At 62.2% G+C, this 18,288-nt stretch overlaps 2 protein-coding genes across 3 annotated transcripts; both read left to right on the forward strand.

Annotated features, from left to right (window-relative positions):
• The first annotated feature begins 294 nt into the window (after positions 1–294).
• Positions 295–7,762, forward strand: LRRC8E (leucine rich repeat containing 8 VRAC subunit E). Its single transcript, XM_045863896.3, has 3 exons — positions 295–377; positions 3,669–3,811; positions 4,490–7,762. Exons 2-3 carry the CDS (start codon positions 3,674–3,676, stop codon positions 6,731–6,733), a joined length of 2,382 nt encoding a protein of 793 aa, XP_045719852.1. The 5' UTR covers positions 295–377; positions 3,669–3,673; the 3' UTR covers positions 6,734–7,762.
• Positions 7,763–9,011: 1,249 nt separating this feature from the next.
• On the forward strand, positions 9,012–18,177 carry MAP2K7 (mitogen-activated protein kinase kinase 7). Of its 2 annotated transcripts, XM_045863137.3 has the most exons (12): positions 9,012–9,222; positions 10,951–10,998; positions 14,041–14,182; positions 14,355–14,421; positions 14,540–14,653; positions 14,732–14,851; positions 14,996–15,103; positions 15,197–15,376; positions 15,486–15,566; positions 15,677–15,819; positions 16,344–16,389; positions 16,502–18,177. In XM_045863137.3, the coding sequence occupies exons 1-12, from the start codon at positions 9,099–9,101 to the stop codon at positions 16,634–16,636; spliced, it is 1,308 nt and encodes a 435-aa protein (XP_045719093.1). In that variant the 5' UTR covers positions 9,012–9,098; the 3' UTR covers positions 16,637–18,177. The 2 variants fall into 2 exon arrangements, with proteins under 2 accessions (XP_045719093.1, XP_045719094.1); XM_045863138.2 differs by lacking the exon at positions 10,951–10,998.
• The last annotated feature ends 111 nt before the right edge of the window (positions 18,178–18,288 follow it).

The following is an 18,288-nucleotide window of genomic DNA, read 5'->3' on the forward strand; positions in this document are numbered from 1 at the left end:
AGCCTGGATCCTGGAAGGAGGCCCAGAGGCTGGTTTCGGGAGCGCAGTGCCTCCGGGCCCCCTCGGTCTCCCCGACTGCAGCCTGACCCAAAGTTCTAAGACCCCTGCTCCTCCGGCCCGCCCCTCACCCACCTCGGGGGAGAGCCGAGGTAGACTCCTCCCGCGATCCCTCGGCGCCGGGAGTTGGGGGCGACCTGGGAGGGCCCAAAGGGAGGCGGGGCCGGGACGTCCCCTGGGCGGGCGGGCAGGGCGGCTCCCGGGCTCCTGTCCCGCCCGCCCGCCCTGACTCACCCAGGCTGGCCCGGGAACTCTGCGGGAGTCCCGGCCGCTCCGCTCCCAGGGACCCAGAAGTTGGGCCCAGCGTCCCAGCCGGAGCGGTGAGTAGGTGGCTCTCTGTCCCTGCGGACGGGGTGGTGAGGCAGGGGTTTGGCCCACGTGACGACCGCCCCAGGTGACGCTGGCACTGCCGCCGAGCCCGCGGCCCGCCGGGGCGCACCAGGAGCTGGGGAGGGGGTGGGGGCAGCGAGAGACTCGGCCGTGGCCAGCCCAAGGGCGCCTGTGCGGGAGCGGGCGGGCCTGGCCAAGGACGGAACGAAGATCAGCAGGATGGGGGAGACCCCCCGGGGGGGCGATCTTGACCCCATTCCCCTTTCCTTGTCTGCTGGGACAACAGCGACAACTCACCTCTGCGAACCCCTCAATGCCCCAGAACCATACCCCTTGGGGTCCTTACCAGGTTGCCCCCTCTGGGACTATTAAACCTCAAGACCCCCTTCGCTCCTGAGTCCTGGCAGGGCAGCTCAGAAAAGTACTAGGTTGGGAGTACCCGAGCCGGGGCCTGGCCCAAGATCTGCTACTAAGGGGCCACCCCCCACCCCCACCCCTGACCTCAGTTTCTCGTGCTTTTTTTCTTAGTTTCTCTCTTGTGTAAGTCGAAGATCGGACCTGTGTCCTCCAAAGCCTGTTTCAGGGCTGAGAGCTATCGCTGTGTCTTCCTTGCCCATTAGCATGGGCTGTGGGTGAGGAGGGGTCGGACCAGGAGCACCCACCACTCCCTGTTTTGGGAGGCCAGCTGGGAGCTCAGGGGAGGGCCTGAGAGAGGAGAAGCAGGGGTGAGGTAGGGATGGGTGGAGCTCAGGATGGGCAGGGGGCAGTACCTGGTCTTTAGGTGGACCAGGGGCCCCCAACCTGGCCGGCAGAGCAGTGTCGGCCCATCTGTTCTCTGCCAGAGCTCCCCTCTGAGGTTCTTTTGGCGAAGATGCTGCATCTCAGCAAGAGGTTCTCACCCACCACAATACAGGGGGTGCCACCAGCCAGACGAGACTTGGGGGTTACGCCTTAAATACCACTTGTAGCTGTGAAACCTCGAGCTGGCTATTTCCCTCCCCGTGAGTCTGGAAAATGAGGGTTGCAGCAACCCCCCTCTCCCCCCCCACAGAGTTGGGATAAAAGGAGGTCCTGGAAGCATCTGGTGGCCATAAGCTGCATGTGGCCCTGTGGTTGTTTTCCTCTGAACTCCCCCTAGCTCAAGCCCTCTGCCCCGGGGCCCTCCCACCAGCCCTGCTCAGACAAAGGGGGGCCAGTCTTGTGTCTGTGGAAGCTTAATGGCAGGTTCAGACCATCCTGTTTGAGTCATGGAGACAGATAATGATAACCCCCGTGTCTGCCTCCGATTTGTGTTGTGTATATACCTTGTTCCGTGGGAGCCAGGGGGCCTTCCCCTGGGGACCCTGGGTGTCTCTGCCTTCTTGCCTTTGATTGTAGTCCTGGCGTGGGGGGTGCTGGAGCTCCCAGCAGTGCGAGATGGACGCAGCCAGGAAGTTGGTCCCTGCTCCCAGCAGTACGAGATGGACGCAGCCAGGAAGTTGGTCCCTGCTCCCAGCAGTGTGAGATGGACACAGCCAGGAAGTTGGTCCCTGCCCGTCTATTTCTGTCACAGCCCCCAGAAGTACTCTTCTTAGGTTAAACAGCAGAGTGGGGTCCCTCAGAGGGACAGGTCCCCAGGGCAGGGAGAACAGCGGCTGGCTGGAACTGGTCCTGGGTCTCCCCCTCAGCTCAGTGTGTACATCCAGATGCACACTCAGAATGCCCCCAGGTGTCCCCTTGGATGGCTAGTGTACATTGGGCCCCTGGGTGCTGTTGAGCCACCCTGCATATGTTTCTCTAAGATTCCCCGGTGACTGGACTGATACACTCAACTTTTCTTTCTCTCTACACTCACACTGAGAGTGAAGGATGGGGCATTGTGGGAGGGAGCCTCGGTTCTGTCTGAGCATCCCCTGCTTGCGCCTGATTCTGGGTGAGTCAGGGCCTGAGTCAGGGGGCCCTGCCCCTGCCGTCCCAAAGTGAGGGCCTCTGATGGGATTAGAAGGTGTGGTGAACTGCCCCACCCTCAGCCTGGTGGGCAGAGCCCGCATCCTGTATCCCTGCCCACATCCACCCCATCCCCAACCAGGAGTCAACCCAAGGCCTCATGCACCTGGGGACCAAAAAAGGGAGGGAGGGAAGTGTTGAGTAATTGGCTGAGGTGTGGTCCAGGGCCAGGTTCCCCCTAAGCAATGGGTGGAAGGCTGGGGGACCAGCTGATGGCCCAGATGCCTCCCTCCCTTGCCCAGCCTCCAGGAACCCCACGTGGGAAAACTGGCAGGGTAGAGGAGCACGGATGCTGGGAGGGGCAGTCGAGCCTAGGAGCCCCCTTGGAAGCAGTGGGGGCCTTGCTGCCTCCCTTTCCTTCCGTCCAGCCTCAGGGAGTGGAGGAGGGAGCCTCCCCAGCTGCCTGCCTGGGAGGGTGATGTCCCAGCTCGTGGCACACGCCCCCATGGGACTTGCTCCTGGCCGTCCGTATCTGAAATAATGATACCTTGGTCTAAAACGAAACCCAGGGACAGAGTGGGCTGGCCGCCCAGCCCCAGCCGGGTCGTAGGTGTCACTCCGGCTGCTCCCTGCGTTTTCCATTTCCCAATCCTCTGCCCTTCGGCCATCCTGACACCCCCTACCCAGGTTTCTGTTTTCTGCCCCAGATTCTGGGCACCAGCCCCTCTAGACACCCAGGTGTCCTAGTCCTCCCGCCCCCTAACTGACCAGCCTTCGGTTTTGCCACTCCCTGCCCCTCGGGCCCTGTAACCAGAGCCAGGCTCCAGCCGGCTTTTCCGGTTGGAGGTTGGAGGTGGTGCCTGGAGCGCCCCTGAAGGGGGTGGGGGGGCCCACACCCCGGAAGTCCCGAGCCTGCCTCAGCGGCTCTCCGGCCCAGTGGCAGAGAGAGCCGGGGCCAGCCGCCCGGACACGAGGTGTCTGGAGTCAGAGCAGCAGAGCGAGCGTTTCGGGCTTGGCATCAAGGGTGGGCGGTGGCTGGGTTCTGGGAGAGGGCCACACGGGCTAGCTGGGGGACAGCGGCCCCGTGGACTGTCCGTCCGAAAGGGCCAGCAGCGTCAGATGGGGGCAGGGATCCCGGGGAGCAGAAGTGGGGAGAACTGTAGTAGATTGGCTTCAGGAAGGAGGGGAGGTCTGGGGGAGAGGGGAAGGGGGCACACAGCTCGTGCGCTCTGCCAGATTTGGGCAGGCAAGAGCACAAATTGGGAGCAGAGGCACGTGTCTGACTCGCTGGGGGCCCACGACCAGGCGCCCCCTCTTGAGGGTCTCTGCAACCCCTGCCTCCCCATCTCCCGCAGGAAAGATGATTCCGGTGGCCGAGTTCAAGCAGTTCACGGAACAGCAGCCCGCCTTCAAGGTGCTCAAACCCTGGTGGGACGTGCTGGCGGAGTACCTCACCGTGGCTATGCTCATGATCGGGGTCTTTGGCTGCACCCTGCAGGTAAGGCGCAAGGCCGGAGCAGGGCCTGGGCATAGCGCGGCCTGGGCGTAGGGGGCGGGGCCTGGAGGCGAGGGCGCAGGGGCGGGGCCGATGCGGGCGGGGCCTGGCGGGGCGGGGCCGGGGATTCCGGAAGTCTTCCTGCTAACTTTCCCGCAATTCTGGAGCCCGGAAGCGTGAAGTCAAAGTGTTGACAGGATTGTTTCCTTCCGCGGGCTGTGAGGGAGCGTTGGTTCCATGCCTTTCTCCTTCCCGGCTCCTCGGTGGCCTCAGGCATTCCTTGGTTTATAGATGACGTTCGCTCATCTTTCCTCAGTGTGTGTGTGTGTGTCTATGTCCAAAGGACACAGTCATACTGAATTAGGGCCCACTTTAATGACCTCACCTTAACTTGATCACGTCTGCTCTGCAAAGACTATCTATTCATAGGTATTAAGGATTAGGACTTCAGTATCTTTTGCGGGGGCAGGGAGGGGGGGAGAGCGGGAGGATCCCATTCAAGCTAACTCCTTTTTTCAAAGACTGAGGTGCTTCCAGAGGTTTAGCGATTCTTCCAAAACCACAGCCAGCTCAGGACAGTCAGGGACTGGGGCCTCCTCCCACATTCAGCCCGCCTCCCCCCCCCCCAACTATGCAGGCCGAGCCAGCTCCTTGACCCTCTTCCCCCACCCTCATTCCCAGGTGACCCAGGACAAGATCATCTGTCTGCCCAGTCATGAACTCCGGGAGAATTTATCAGAGGCCCCATGCCAGCAACTGCTGCCACGGGGGGTCTCCGAGGAGATGGGGGGCCTCCGGGAGGTCAGCGGCCTCAAGAACAACCTGGACCTACAGCAGTATAGCTTCATTAACCAGCTCTGCTACGAGACAGCCCTCCACTGGTATGCCAAGTACTTCCCCTACCTGGTCGTCATTCACACGCTCATGTTCATGGTCTGCACCAGCTTCTGGTTCAAGTTCCCTGGCACCAGCTCTAAGATCGAGCACTTCACCTCCATTCTGGGCAAGTGTTTCGACTCACCGTGGACCACGCGGGCCCTGTCCGAGGTCTCTGGGGAGAACCACAAGGGCGCCGCCGCGGGACGGGCAACAGCGACCATGGAGGCCTCCGCAGGGCCAGGGAAAGCAAGTGAGGGTGAGAAGGAAAAGGTGCTGGTGGAGCCTGAGAAGGTGGTCACTGAGCCACCGGCCGTCACCCTATTGGATAAGAAGGAGGGTGAACAGGCCAAAGCCCTGTTTGAGAAGGTCAAGAAGTTCCGCATGCACGTGGAGGAGGGAGACATCTTGTATACCATGTACATCCGGCAAACGGTGCTCAAAGTCTGCAAGTTCTTTGCCATCCTGGTCTACAACCTGGTCTATGTGGAGAACATCAGTTTCCTGGTAGCCTGCAGGGTAGAGACCTCGGAGGTCACAGGCTACGCCAGCTTCTGCTGCAATCACACCAAGGCCCACCTCTTCTCCAAGCTGGCTTTCTGCTACATCTCCTTTGTGTGCGTCTACGGGCTAACCTGTCTTTACACCCTCTACTGGCTCTTCCATCGGCCCCTCAAGGAGTACTCCTTCCGTTCAGTGCGGGAGGAGACCGGCATGGGTGACATACCGGATGTCAAGAATGACTTTGCTTTCATGCTACACCTCATCGACCAGTATGACTCGCTCTACTCCAAGCGCTTCGCCGTCTTCCTCTCTGAAGTCAGTGAGAGCCGCCTGAAGCAGCTCAACCTGAACCACGAGTGGACGCCTGAGAAGCTGCGGCAGAAGCTGCAGCGCAACGCCCGGGGCCAGCTCGAGCTGACCCTCTGCATGCTCCCGGGGCTGCCCGACACTGTCTTCGAGCTCAGCGAGGTGGAGGCGCTCCGGCTGGAGGCCATCTGTGATATCACTTTCCCCCCAGGCCTCTCACAGCTGGTGAACCTGCAGGAGCTCAGCCTGCTCCACTCACCCGCCAGGCTGCCCTTCTCCCTGCAGATCTTTCTGCGGGACCGCCTGAAGGTCATCCGCGTCAAGTGTGAGGAGCTCCGCGAGGTGCCCCTGTGGGTGTTCGGGCTGCGGGGCCTGGAGGAGCTGCACCTGGAGGGGCTCTTCCCCCCAGAGCTGGCTCGGGCGGCGACCCTCGAGAGCCTCCGGGAGCTGAAGCAGCTCAAGGTGCTGTCTCTGCGGAGCAATGCCAGCAAGGTGCCAGCCAGCGTGACTGACGTGGCCGGGCATCTGCAACGGCTCAGTCTGCACAACGATGGGGCCCGCCTGCTGGCCCTTAACAGCCTCAAGAAGCTGGCGGCGCTGCGGGAGCTCGAGCTGGTGGCCTGTGGGCTGGAGCGCATCCCCCATGCCATCTTCAGCCTGGGCGCGCTGCAGGAACTCGACCTCAAGGACAACCACTTGCGGTCCATTGAGGAGATCCTCAGCTTCCAGCACTGTCGCAAGCTGGTCACGCTCAGGCTGTGGCACAACCAGATCGCCTACGTCCCCGAGCACGTGCGTAAGCTCCGGGGACTTGAGCAGCTCTACCTCAGCCACAACAAGCTGGAGACCCTGCCCAGCCAGCTGGGCATGTGCTCCGGCCTCCGCCTCCTGGACATCTCCCACAATGGGCTCCGCTCCCTGCCACCCGAGCTGGGCCTCCTCCAGAACCTGCAGCACCTGGCTCTGTCCTACAATGCCCTGGAGGCCCTGCCCGACGAGCTCTTCTTCTGCCGCAAGCTGCGGACGTTGCTCCTGGGCTACAATCACCTGAGCCAGCTCTCGCCCCAGGTGGGGGCCCTCAGAGCCCTCAGCCGCCTGGAGCTCAAGGGTAACCGCTTGGAGGCCCTGCCAGAAGAGCTTGGCAACTGTGTGGGACTCAAGAAAGTGGGGCTCCTGGTGGAGGACACTCTTTACGAGGGCCTGCCGGCAGAGGTGCGGGAGAAGCTGGAGGAGGAATAAAGCAGAGGTGGGGAAGGTTGGGGTAAGAGGCCTTCTGGATGCTTCCACCCCAGAACCTCTACTGTTGTCTTCAAGAGAGGTGGCCAAGAGGGCCTGGGCCAGGAGAGGAGGAGCAGACACATCAACCTTGTGGGGTCCAGGCAGGATCCTGGGACTGGTCTGTCTGAGAAGAGACAGGAGGCTGTGGATTTGGGGTGGAACATCATAGAGGGATTAACTCAGTCATAGGATTCTCAGACCAAAGATACCTGTGTCTTTGGCGGGCTGTCCTGCCCTGCCCCTGGACATTCTAGCTCAATTAGTGCCATATATGGGGGTGGGGCACATCCCAATGGGATTTCAACCCTCTCCACACCCCCGCCCCCGGCCCCGACCAAAACAGCTTATTTCTGGGATTCTCTCCCAGGGAGGGGACACAGACACAAGGGACCAGCGACCCTCGCCCCCAACTTTGATGTCAATCCCTTATTTATAAGTTGTTTGCTACAGACACGTGAACTCAGAAAAGTGGTTCTCATATTTGGCTATGCATCAAAATCAACATCCCCAAAACAAAACATCCCAGGCCCCACCCCTGAAAGACTGACTCAGGTCTGGTTGGAGGCCAGAAACCTGCCTATAAATAAACATCCCAAGTAACTCTGATGCAGGGTGGTCCTAGGCCTGTATGTTGGGAACTATGGACCTACAGAATCTGGATGTCCAGAGCAGGGATTCTGAACCCTTTTTAAGTCCTAGAACTTTTGAACATCTGATAAAAGCTGGGCACCTCCTTTCCCAGGAAAATGCTCAGGTACACATACACGCAAATGTCCGCAAGCAACTTCAGGCAGTCAACAGATTCCCCCAGATGTCCCAGAGGGCCACTCGTGGACATCCTAAGGATGGCAGACTCCAGGGTTAAGAATGCCTGCCGTGGAGGTTACATTCTTCTGAGCACAGGCAGAGACTTGTCTCTCAAGTGTTCCCTGCGTGAGGGAGCATCTATCAGTGGGTGCTTAATAAATAATATGAATTATGAGAACTAAACTTCTGATCTCTGCTATCCACTTCTGTTGTCTAAGCCTTCCATTTCACCAGACCAATTACAGGCAAGCAAAGACACTCACGTGCCAGAATCAAGGCTATGAGTTTCTGTCCCGGAAGCAGAGGCAGGGAGACCTCAGCTTATCAGGAGAAATTAGGTGGCATCCTCTGCCCAGCTTTTTTCTGGAGAACCCCTTTTCCTCTACATTCCTTGTTAATTCTCCAAACTCCACTCTCTTGTATCTGTTCCACCATAAGTTGTCACCACAGAAGTCCCCACAAGCCTTCAGCGCCCACCAGTGTTCCTGCGCTGGACCAGGAGCAGGTAGGGCACAGCCTGACTGACCCTGACCTCCTGGGACTGGACACCTCGAGGTGTCTGCAAAAGGCGAGCCTCTTCCTGGCAACGAGAGCAGAGGCAAGCTGCTTTCCGAAAACCAGGATTCCAGTTGCGGACATTTTCCCCGGCACCCATCGGACCAGTTAAGCGGCGGGGAAGACAGGCCGAGGCGCATTAACACCAAGGCCCGTCTCCTGCACTGTCCAGGAGCTGGGCTCACATTCCGGGGAAGGAAGACGAGGGAAAGTCTTAAAATATCCCATCTGGGTCTGACCTGGAACTCTTCTGGCCATGACCCTGGCCCTGTGGTCGAGATCAGGGGTCCCCCATGCCGCTGGTCCTAGGGCCCCTACAGTGACGGAGCCCTACCCCGCCCCTCCCGCCAGTCCTTGGTCAAGCCCGAGCTTGCTGAAATAGAAAGGGCTCCCCACGGGCGCCTAATTATGGTGAGGAGGCAGCAATTAAGCCTAACAGGGATCCTAATGAAGCACTGTCCCAGACGAGAAAGGCAGCTGGGAGGGAGCGTGGGTGCCAGAGAACAGGCCGGGCGGGGAACAGCGAAAACGAGGAGCTACTCCCAGTAACAGCGGCAGAACAGCGAGCCAATGTTGCGCATGCGCACCAAGGGCCACGCGCGGCATCGCGTCTACCCCTCCGTACGCAGGCGCGCCGTTTTCCCCGCCCGCCCTTCTCTACAGAACAGTGAATGGATTTCAACACAGCGCCTCTCGAGAGTGCGCTCGGAATCCGCGCGTGCGCAGCACAGTGAGAGGATTTGCACGTTGCCAGACGCGAGCTCTAGGTGGCGTCACCCCTCCCACTGGGAAGAAGCACGCATGCGCGGAGGGTAGGCACGCGGGATGGGCGAGTGCGCGCCGCGGGCATGCGCCGTGCAGGGAGAGACGGCGGCTCGGTGGGGTCATCCAGGCGCAGGCGCAGTGCGGTGTTTGTCTGCCGGACTGACGGGCGGCCGGGCGGTGCGCGGCGGCGGCGGGGAAGATGGCGGCGTCCTCCCTGGAGCAGAAGCTGTCCCGCCTGGAAGCAAAGCTGAAGCAGGAGAATCGCGAGGCCCGGCGGAGGATCGACCTCAACCTGGATATCAGCCCCCAGCGGCCCAGGCCCAGTAAGCACGGCGGCGTGGGGGAGGGGGCGGGCGGGGCGGGGCGCGCGCCGCGGGCAGCCCCGCCCCCGTCGTCAGGCCCCGCCCCCGCTTCCGGGGCGCTCTTGCTCCTCCTCCTCGCCACCGCGTACCCCCCGCTGTCGGCTCGGGGGGGGAGAGGGTCACGGTGACCCGGGGGGCGTGGGGCCGCGGGCTCCCGGGCGGTCTTCCTCCAACGTAGGGGTTCCCCCTTACGGGGCCTACGAGCCCAGTTACCCGGCCCCAGGGCAGGGCCCCCCACCTGATGACCCGCCCCCTCACCGTGATCCTCGGAGCCTGTCACCCTCACCTACCCGGAGCCGCGCTCCCCTAATCCACGCGACCGCGACCACATCCAGATTCCTCGCAAACACGGACGCCCCTTCCGACCAGATGATTTCGCTCCTGCCGTCTCAGTGCCTGGCAGGAGGCCCCTTGCCCCATTCCGCACCTGGGTCCTCGTCAGATGGTTCAGTGGATGATCCACTCACACTCATACACACGCGCACCTGGCCCGGGTGACACCTGAGGTCGTTTGACCACATATAACTCCCTATTCCTCTGACCTCTTTCCCTTGACTGTGTCCAGTAATCCCTTTTTCCCAGGCTGGGACCTTGTCATTGGGCCTAGCAGGCCCCCTCCCACGCACACCCTACCCACATACACCAGGCCCCCTCAGACTTCTCTGACTGGTTTCACTGCCACCATCTTGGGGACTGTCTAGCTTCTCCAAAAATACACACCGAACCCCCAGCCTAGCAGCTTTTCCTCACCTGGACTCTTCCCTGCACACCCACACTCACCTGGCCTAGGGGTACGTGAGGCCAGTGTGGTGATATCTCGACCTCCCAGCCCACGTACACTTCTCTCTGATCCCGCTATCTCTGTGACTACCTCCCTGGCATTTTATCATCTGGAATCAAAAGCTGCTCCTCCTTCCCCCAACACTCACACCCGGCCTGGGATTACCACAACCACTGTCTAGTTTCTTTATGTCCCACGAAACGCCCTCCCCAAATCTCTCAGCTGGAGGGCATCAGGTCTTCACCCTCCCCACAGACCTGATGAATAGCACCCCACCACACACTTTGTGTCTCTACAGAACAGTGAATGGCCCTCCTTTGTACTTCTGATATGATCCTTGTAGCTTATGTAGCTCCCTGTGGGGTCATCCTGGTAGGAGGGGGCACGCACCCCCATAACGGGGTATTGGGGTCACTCCCTGCTCACCCAGCCTGACCTTCACAGCCTGACCGCCCCCAGTCCCTGTGTGCGGTCCACTCCTCATCCCTCACTCTTCTGACTTGGGGTAGCGTGGGTTCCTCCCTGGGGCGGAAAGCCCTCCCAGGACTGGAGGGTCCCTGCTGGGCTGTGCGGTGCTGTCTCCCCTAGCCCCGGCATGGATGAGACAGGGCTGGGTATGGGGCCGGGGCTGCCTTATGGGGTGGCTGTCCGAGGTGCAGAGCGAGGTACAGTGAGGCCCACGGCGGGAAGGCCCCTGAGGAGCCCCCTCCAGGCGTCTGTGTCTGTCAGCTCCATCCCATGCTCCCGGTCCTCCCATTTCTGTCGATTTCTACCCGTCTCTGCAATTTGGTGCCTCGCGCCTCCCTCTCTTCTTCGTTATGATTTGATTTCTTTTCTTTTGGACAAATCAGTTGTTTCTGTTGTGATTTATCGTGGTGTTGTTTTTTTTCTTCCTTTTCCCCATCCAGTTATTGTGATCACTCTAAGCCCTGCTCCTGCCCCGTCCCAACGAGCAGGTACCAGCCTTTTTATCATCGTCGCTTGGACATCTGCACCATTGACCTAACCGCTGCCCCGCCGCAGAATGCCCTCCCCCACCCCCCATGCTGTGTGTGCGCGTGCGCGCCTGTCACTCTTACTTTCTCTCCTTCCACACCATCAGCGATCAACAGTGTTCGGCCCACTTGGCCTCTTCTTCTGTGTCCACTCGCCTTCCACTCCTCCCTTCCTGGTGGGCTCAGGTTTGGACTCCCTGGAAGAGGAAGTGAGCTCCTTTACCCACCGGGAGTCTGCCGCCTGTGAGAGGTCACGTGTGTGCGTGTGTGTGTAAGGGGTCATGTATGTGCGCACGTGTGTAGTGTGCGTGCACGTGTAAGGGGGAGAGAGAGAGTTGCGCCAGGCCATCACTGTGCCTGTTGATTTGTTTCAACAGCACAGCGAACACGCATCGCCCGACTCGGGACACAGCAGTGGACAGAAGGGACCGCGGGCCACTCGACACGTGGCTGACGCTCACGGACAGTGAGCACTTTCCCGGTCCGGGAGAGGTGGAGAAAGCAGTGATGCCTTGTAGAAAAGGCCGGTTCTTCAGGGGGTGGTCAGTCGGGGAAGCCTCTGGAGAAGCTGGTATCTGAGCACCGGGTCGTGGCAGGCGGGGAGCCGGAGATTGAAGGTGGAGGAAGCAGCCGGCCGGGGCCTGAGCGCAGTCGCTAGCGGGTCTGGAGCAGATGTGTGCGGGGGGTGTGTGTGTGTGTGTGTGTGTGTGAGTGAGCACAAGAGACAGAGAGACAGACAGCTGGGTGGGGTCTGGCCCTGTTGGCCCTTGTGTAGGTGGAACTAGATTGGGGCAGGGGGGTGTGTGCGCGCGCGCGTGTGTGTGTGTGTAAGACAGCGTGGGCCTGGCTCTGTTCAGGGCTCTCGGCGTATCGTCTGTGTGCGTGTGGGGTTTTGCCACGTCCTGTGTGTGTGCGTGCGCACACACGCGTGCATGTGTGTCGGACTGACAGCCTGGTGCGTCTGTGGCCCCTGTTAGCCGTGTGCTTCCATGCGCTCTCTTGTTCTCTCTCTCTCTCTCACTCAGCCTCTTGCTCTCACTGTGCCCTCCTGACCTGCCGCGTGGCCTGTCACCACCTCTGTAACCTCTGTTCTCAGGGCCTTTGTGTACCTCCTCCCTTCCCCCACCTTAGCCACCCTATACCAGCCCCCCTCAAGTCCCCACCGTGTTTCAGTTTGTAGGGCCACTGGAAGCATCTGTCCCCCCACCCCAGAAGTGTGGAGAGGGTAGGGGTGTGGTCTTCACCCCAGAGAGGAGCTGACCATGCAGGGCAGAAAAGGGGCCCAGATACCCCCAGGGGGCGAGAGCCTGGCAGTATCCTCAGAGAGTCCAGGTACAGGGGAGCATTGGGGGGCCCCTCAGGTGCCCCTGAGGTGGTTGAGCGAGAGAGGGAGAGATTAGGACTTTGACCATGACAGAGGAGTGAAGCAAGGACACTACAAAGCCAGGGACTAGAGCAGCAGGGAGGGTGCTTAGGTGGTGAGGCCTCCAGGCCCGTGCAGGTGCCAGGCCTGGCCATCTCCCTGGGCTCTCCCGAGCTCTTCTTTTGCTCTGAGCAGGCCTTAGCAAGACCTATGTCCCTTCTATGACTGCAGGTTAGGATCCTGTACCTGCTCCCTCACTCTGGATGTGGTCAGGGGCCCAGGGTAACAATGTGGGGAAAGTACCCAGATGCCAGCAGTTCGAGCATATTTGTCTCTGTCCATTGGTCACTGGGCCCACGTTACCAGGTGCTTGCAGAACTGTGGGAGGGAAGCGTGGAGCGTGGCAGGGGGTGTAGGCAGAGAAGGGGGCATCAGCTGAGGGTTGTGGGAGAGTGGCAGGCCCCCGGTCTCCCGGCCAGCCGTTCTCCACAGGAAGGTCCTCTCTGGCCCCACTTGGAGACTCTTTCAGCCAGTGCCCTACCCAGCTAGGGACCCCCTTCTGGAGCACCAGGGCCTCTGGGGTACGAGGCTTCAGTGGAGGATTATCTGTCTTCTCCAGGGGCCACACGGATCTCTGTTCCCACTCTACTGCCAGCCCAGCCAGGGAGGATCCTAGCCCCGCAGGGAACCTACTGTTCTGTCCCGGGCCCCTGTCCGGCCTGTCTCTGCAGTGCCTCCTCTGGGCAGCTGGGCCCCAAGTCTTGGCTCCCATCTGTCTTGTCTGTCTCCTGCCCTCCCGATCCCCGAATGCCGCCTGCCCGTCCCGGGGTGCCCGCTGCCTGCCCGCTGCCTGCCCGCCTGCCTGTAGCATGCCCAAGCTGTCCGCATGCAGGCTGCTGAGAAGCCCCCACCGCCTGGCCCACTCCCCACCCCCACATCCCACCAGCCCTTGGAGGGGCTGTGCCACCTGGATCCCCTCACCCCGAGGACACAGGCCCAGCCTGGGGGCCTGCCCCCACCCATTGGCCCTAGCTTTGCAGGCCAAGCTGGGAGGCTCAGAGATGAGCCTGCTGGCTAGAGGGTGGCCCTCCCTGACCCTGGAACAGAACGTGGGGCAAGGCAGCTGGAAGTATGGGGCCCTCGCCCAGTGTCTCCCTGGGGTGGTCTGCCTGATTCTTATTGGGCAGCCAGGGTCAGTGCTGCCAACAGGCCCAGAACCCAGGCTGATCCTGGCAGGCATTCCTTCCTCACATGGTCCAGAGTGTGGGCACTGTGGCCCTGGGTCTGCTTCCTGGGCAGAGGTGGGGAGGAAAGGGACATATCAGGAAGGCTGCCTGGCTGAAGGATGTCATCAGTCTCTGGGCCGTGATCCGTGTCAGCATAGACTTGGGGACAGCCCTCAGCCTCTGAGGACCACCTCTCCCTGCCAGCCTACTCCATCTTCTTCCAGGTCAGGGGGGTGGGAGAAGGTACCCTGAGAGTGGTCAGGGAGACGCTAGCTCCTCCAGCCCAATGGGGTGGGGGCTGGGGGGTCTGTGCTGGCCTACCTGGTGCCAGGGAGGGGGAGACCAGAGTCCCAAGGCCCCAGAGTGCCAGGTGGTGGCTAACCCCCTCTCACCCTTGGTTCTCACCCCCCCCAGCCCTCCAGCTCCCACTGGCCAATGATGGGGGCAGCCGCTCACCGTCCTCCGAGAGCTCCCCACAGCACCCCACGCCCCCTGCCCGGCCCCGCAACATGCTGGGGCTTCCGCCAACCTTGTTCATGCCCCGCAGCATGGAGAGGTAAGCTGTTGGGACGGGCCCAGCTGGCCAGTGGGGGGGGGGGGGGGTCACTTCGCTTGCTCCAGAGAGGAGGGTGGTTAAATTTAGGGGAACCCCTGTGTGTTGGGGACTGGGGTGGCCTCGGTTTGGTTGGGATCCTCCTCCACCGGGACCTCCTCCCTGTCCCCCCCAGCATCGAGATTGACCAGAAGCTGCAGGAGATCATGAAGCAGACGGGCTACCTGACCATCGGGGGCCAGGTACTACCCTGGCCCTGGCCCCCTGGGGGGTGGGCAAGACGCACCTCGGGGCTAGGCCTTGGGGTGGGGGCGGTGCCCCAGGCCTGGCCCATCCTCCAGCTCTGGCCGTCCTTACCAGCGCTACCAAGCAGAAATCAACGATCTGGAGAACCTGGGGGAAATGGGCAGCGGCACGTGCGGCCAGGTGTGGAAGATGCGCTTCCGGAAGACGGGCCACGTCATCGCCGTCAAGGTGAGCCCCGCCCCAGGTGGGCGCCCCCTCCCCTGCCCTGAGACCCCGGCACTAAGGCTCCCCTGGCCCTCCGTGCAGCAAATGCGGCGCTCCGGGAATAAGGAGGAGAACAAGCGGATCCTCATGGACCTGGACGTGGTGCTCAAGAGCCACGACTGTCCCTACATCGTGCAGTGCTTCGGCACCTTCATCACGAATGTGAGTGTGCGCCCGGCCGGCGGCCTCCGCTGCTCCCCTGCCTCTCTGGGGGCTCCGCGGGGCCTCCTCCACGGCTGGAGTCCGTGGCGGGGGGGTGGGTAGGGGCTGCAGCCGTGCCCAAGCCTCCCTGTGCTGCCCCCGCAGACGGATGTCTTCATTGCCATGGAGCTCATGGGCACGTGCGCTGAGAAGCTCAAGAAGCGGGTGCAGGGCCCCATCCCCGAGCGGATCCTGGGCAAGATGACGGTGGCGGTGAGCGGACCGGGCAGGGGTGCGGCCGGCCGGGTCGTCCCCCCTGGGCCCCGTCCTCCCGTCACTGGTGCCCTCCCGCTGTCCTCGCTGCAGATCGTGAAGGCGCTCTACTACCTGAAGGAGAAGCACGGCGTGATCCACCGTGACGTCAAGCCCTCCAACATCCTGCTGGACGAGCGGGGCCAGATCAAGCTCTGTGACTTTGGCATCAGCGGCCGTCTGGTCGATTCCAAGGCCAAGACGCGCAGCGCTGGCTGCGCCGCCTACATGGCCGTGAGTGGGAGCCCCGCAGCGCTTGGGCGGGCGGGCGGCGGGCGTGGGGGATCGGGGCGGCGCGCCCGCACCGGCCTGGGGGTACATCCTCCCCTTCTCCTGCCGGCAGCCGGAGCGCATAGACCCCCCGGATCCCACCAAGCCAGACTACGACATCCGGGCCGATGTGTGGAGCCTGGGCATCTCCTTGGTGAGTGGGGGCCCCCGCCTTTTGGGCAGCATCTCCTCGGGATCCAGAAGGAGGCGGAAGGGAGGGGAGGAACCCGTGCTCAGCCCGTCCAGCCCGGTCCTCTCTTCTAGGTGGAGCTGGCGACGGGACAGTTTCCCTACAAGAACTGCAAGACAGACTTTGAAGTCCTCACCAAAGTCCTACAGGAAGAGCCCCCGCTCTTGCCCGGCCACATGGGCTTCTCAGGGGACTTTCAGTCCTTCGTCAAAGACTGGTGAGGAGCCCGCCGGCCCGCCTGGGTTCTAGGGGGTTCCGGGCCCAGACTGAACGGAGAAGCCCCCGCCCCCACTGTGGAAGCGCCCCCGGCAGGGATGCAGGCAGGAGCTGGGCCCGGAGCCCTGGGCATTAGGAGTCGGGGTTGGCCCCGGCCTGAGCCTGCCCTTTGCCGTGGGAGGTTGTGGACAGCAGATAGGCCCCAGCGCCAGGGGCTCTGTGTGTCCAGCCGCTGCAAGCCGAATCCTGCCTGCGTCGTGTCCACGTTTGCTTGTCCCGTGCGAGAGCCCCGCTCACCTCCCCCACGAGCCCCTCCGTCCAGGTTGGGCTTCTGTCACAGGCGGGATTCCCAAGTGCAGGCCTTGGGTCCTCGGGCTTTTCAGGAAGCAGCCCTGGGCCGCGAGCACACAGCAGCTCCTTCCCCGAGATTCTGAAGACCCCCATCTCGGAGCCGGGACACATGAGTCCCCAGGGCAGCCAGGCCTCTCCTTCCCCGGTTCTTACTTTTCTTTGCTTCTCCTTCAGCCTTACTAAGGATCACAGGAAGAGACCAAAGTATAATAAGCTACTTGTGAGTACCTGGGGCCCCTTCCCGCCCCCTCCCACCAGGACGTCCGCCCGGGGCCTGAGCAGCCGCCCCGGGGGAGCCTCCCTGGTCCTCAGCCCCACCCCTCGGCCCACAGGAACACAGCTTCATCAAGCGCTACGAGATGCTGGAGGTAGATGTGGCATCCTGGTTCAAGGACGTCATGGCGAAGACTGAGTCACCGAGGACTAGCGGAGTCCTGAGCCAGCACCACTTGCCCTTCTTCAGGTAGCCACGTGGTGGCGGCCAGCCCCACCGGGGGCCAGGGGCATGGCCACAGGCCCCCCTTCCCCACCTGGCCACCCAGCTGCCCACCAGGGGAGACCTGGGACCTGGACAGCTGCTGAGGGCTGAGGACAGAAAGTAGGGGGTGCCGACCCACCCCCAGCCCCCTGCCCACCAGCCGTGGACAGATGGGCTCGCCAGGCCCCAGCCCTTCCCGTCCCGGGGTCAGCCGGCCTCCCGGGGTCAGCCGGCCGTGCGCGTCCCCCTGACAGACACTGTGAACGGAAGACAGCAGGCCACGAGCAGACTCGCTATTTATTCAGTCGTAACCTCTGGGCTGGGGCGGCCCCCAGGGGCCGGGAGAGAGCCGCCCGTCCCGCCCCTCCCCCCCCCACTCGCCGTGTGCTGTCCCCTCCGCCTCCCTCTGCAGACATGCTCCCTGCCTCCATCCCCCCTCGCTCCCATCCCCTGTCTACCTCTCTGGCTTTCCCCATCTCCCTCCCTGCGTCTGCCTCTCTCCTGGCCGGTACCTGGGCTCCCCCTGCCAGCCCCCCCTGGGGGACTCCTGGGTCCATTTGGGTCTCCGGCAGTGGCGAGTCCGTCAGCTGGTGTCCTCGCCCCAGGAAGGCAGGCTGGGCGTTACGACTGCAGCTGGGCCTGGGCTGGTCTCTCTCTCTCTCTCTCTTTCTCTTTCTCTCTCTTTGATCTCAGGGGGTCCTTTTTGGAGTTTATTGTATTTTATTGTACTTGGTGGGGTGTTTGGGGTGGGGGGGCAAAGAGCTTGTTCTCACGGGGTTTGTCGGTACCTTCAGAAACTTTTACCAAAGTCATGTTTAGCTGCTTGTGGTGGAGTCCCCTGACCGCCTGTGGGCACAGGCGTCTGGGGCCGGGGTGCGGGGCCGAGCCCCAAAGGTGGGCTCTGGGGGGCTCCTCCTCCCTCGGGGCCAGCCCTCGGGGCTGGAGACTGGCCACAGCTCGGGGGGGTGAGTTGAGGACCTCAGGGGGCGTGGAGGGAGCCCGAGGGGCCGTGGCCACACGGGGTGGCCTTCAGGGAAGGCGGGTGCAGGGCACGGTGAGGGCAGCGGACGCTGCGGCGGCAGGGAGGTGGTGGAGGGGGTCAGTGGCAGGAGCGGGGCCCCGGGGCCCCGGGGAGGCAGGGATCGAGGGTGCAAGGGGCGGGTGTGGGGGTTCGAGGACGTGTGACAGGACAGAGGTGGGGCTGGCTGAGGGCTGGGCATGTGCAGGCAGTCACGCCCTTGGAGTGCCCCTGAGCGCCCCTCGACTCCCCCAGAGCTGGCCAGTCCGCCCCGCGCCCTCTGCAGCAGCTGGAATGGGAGGGGGTGTGTTTCCTTTTTGTTGGTGATGCATGCAAATTAAGTGGACAACAAAACAAAACAAAAAAACAAAAACAGAAACCCACAGAACCACAAAACCAACCAACACCAAAGGTGAGGAACTTGGCCGGACGGAGCGGACGCAGTCTAGGCCTAGGCATCGCTGTATCCGGTCTGTCCTGCGGACTCTCGTTCTGCTCCAAACTCACAAAACGCCGCATGTTCAAAAGTCCTGGAGTTCTCTGCTCTCTGCCCCCCACCCGGGAGGGAAACGGCCACCTTCTCTTGCCCCGGTCCCCTTTGTGAGGGGATGGGGGCAGGGTGG

Source organism: Mirounga angustirostris, unplaced genomic scaffold (assembly GCF_029215605.1).
Source record: "Mirounga angustirostris isolate CCGP_5_RB_7025 unplaced genomic scaffold, mMirAng1.0.hap1 SCAF_1, whole genome shotgun sequence".
In the NCBI taxonomy this organism is placed as follows: domain Eukaryota; kingdom Metazoa; phylum Chordata; class Mammalia; order Carnivora; family Phocidae; genus Mirounga; species Mirounga angustirostris.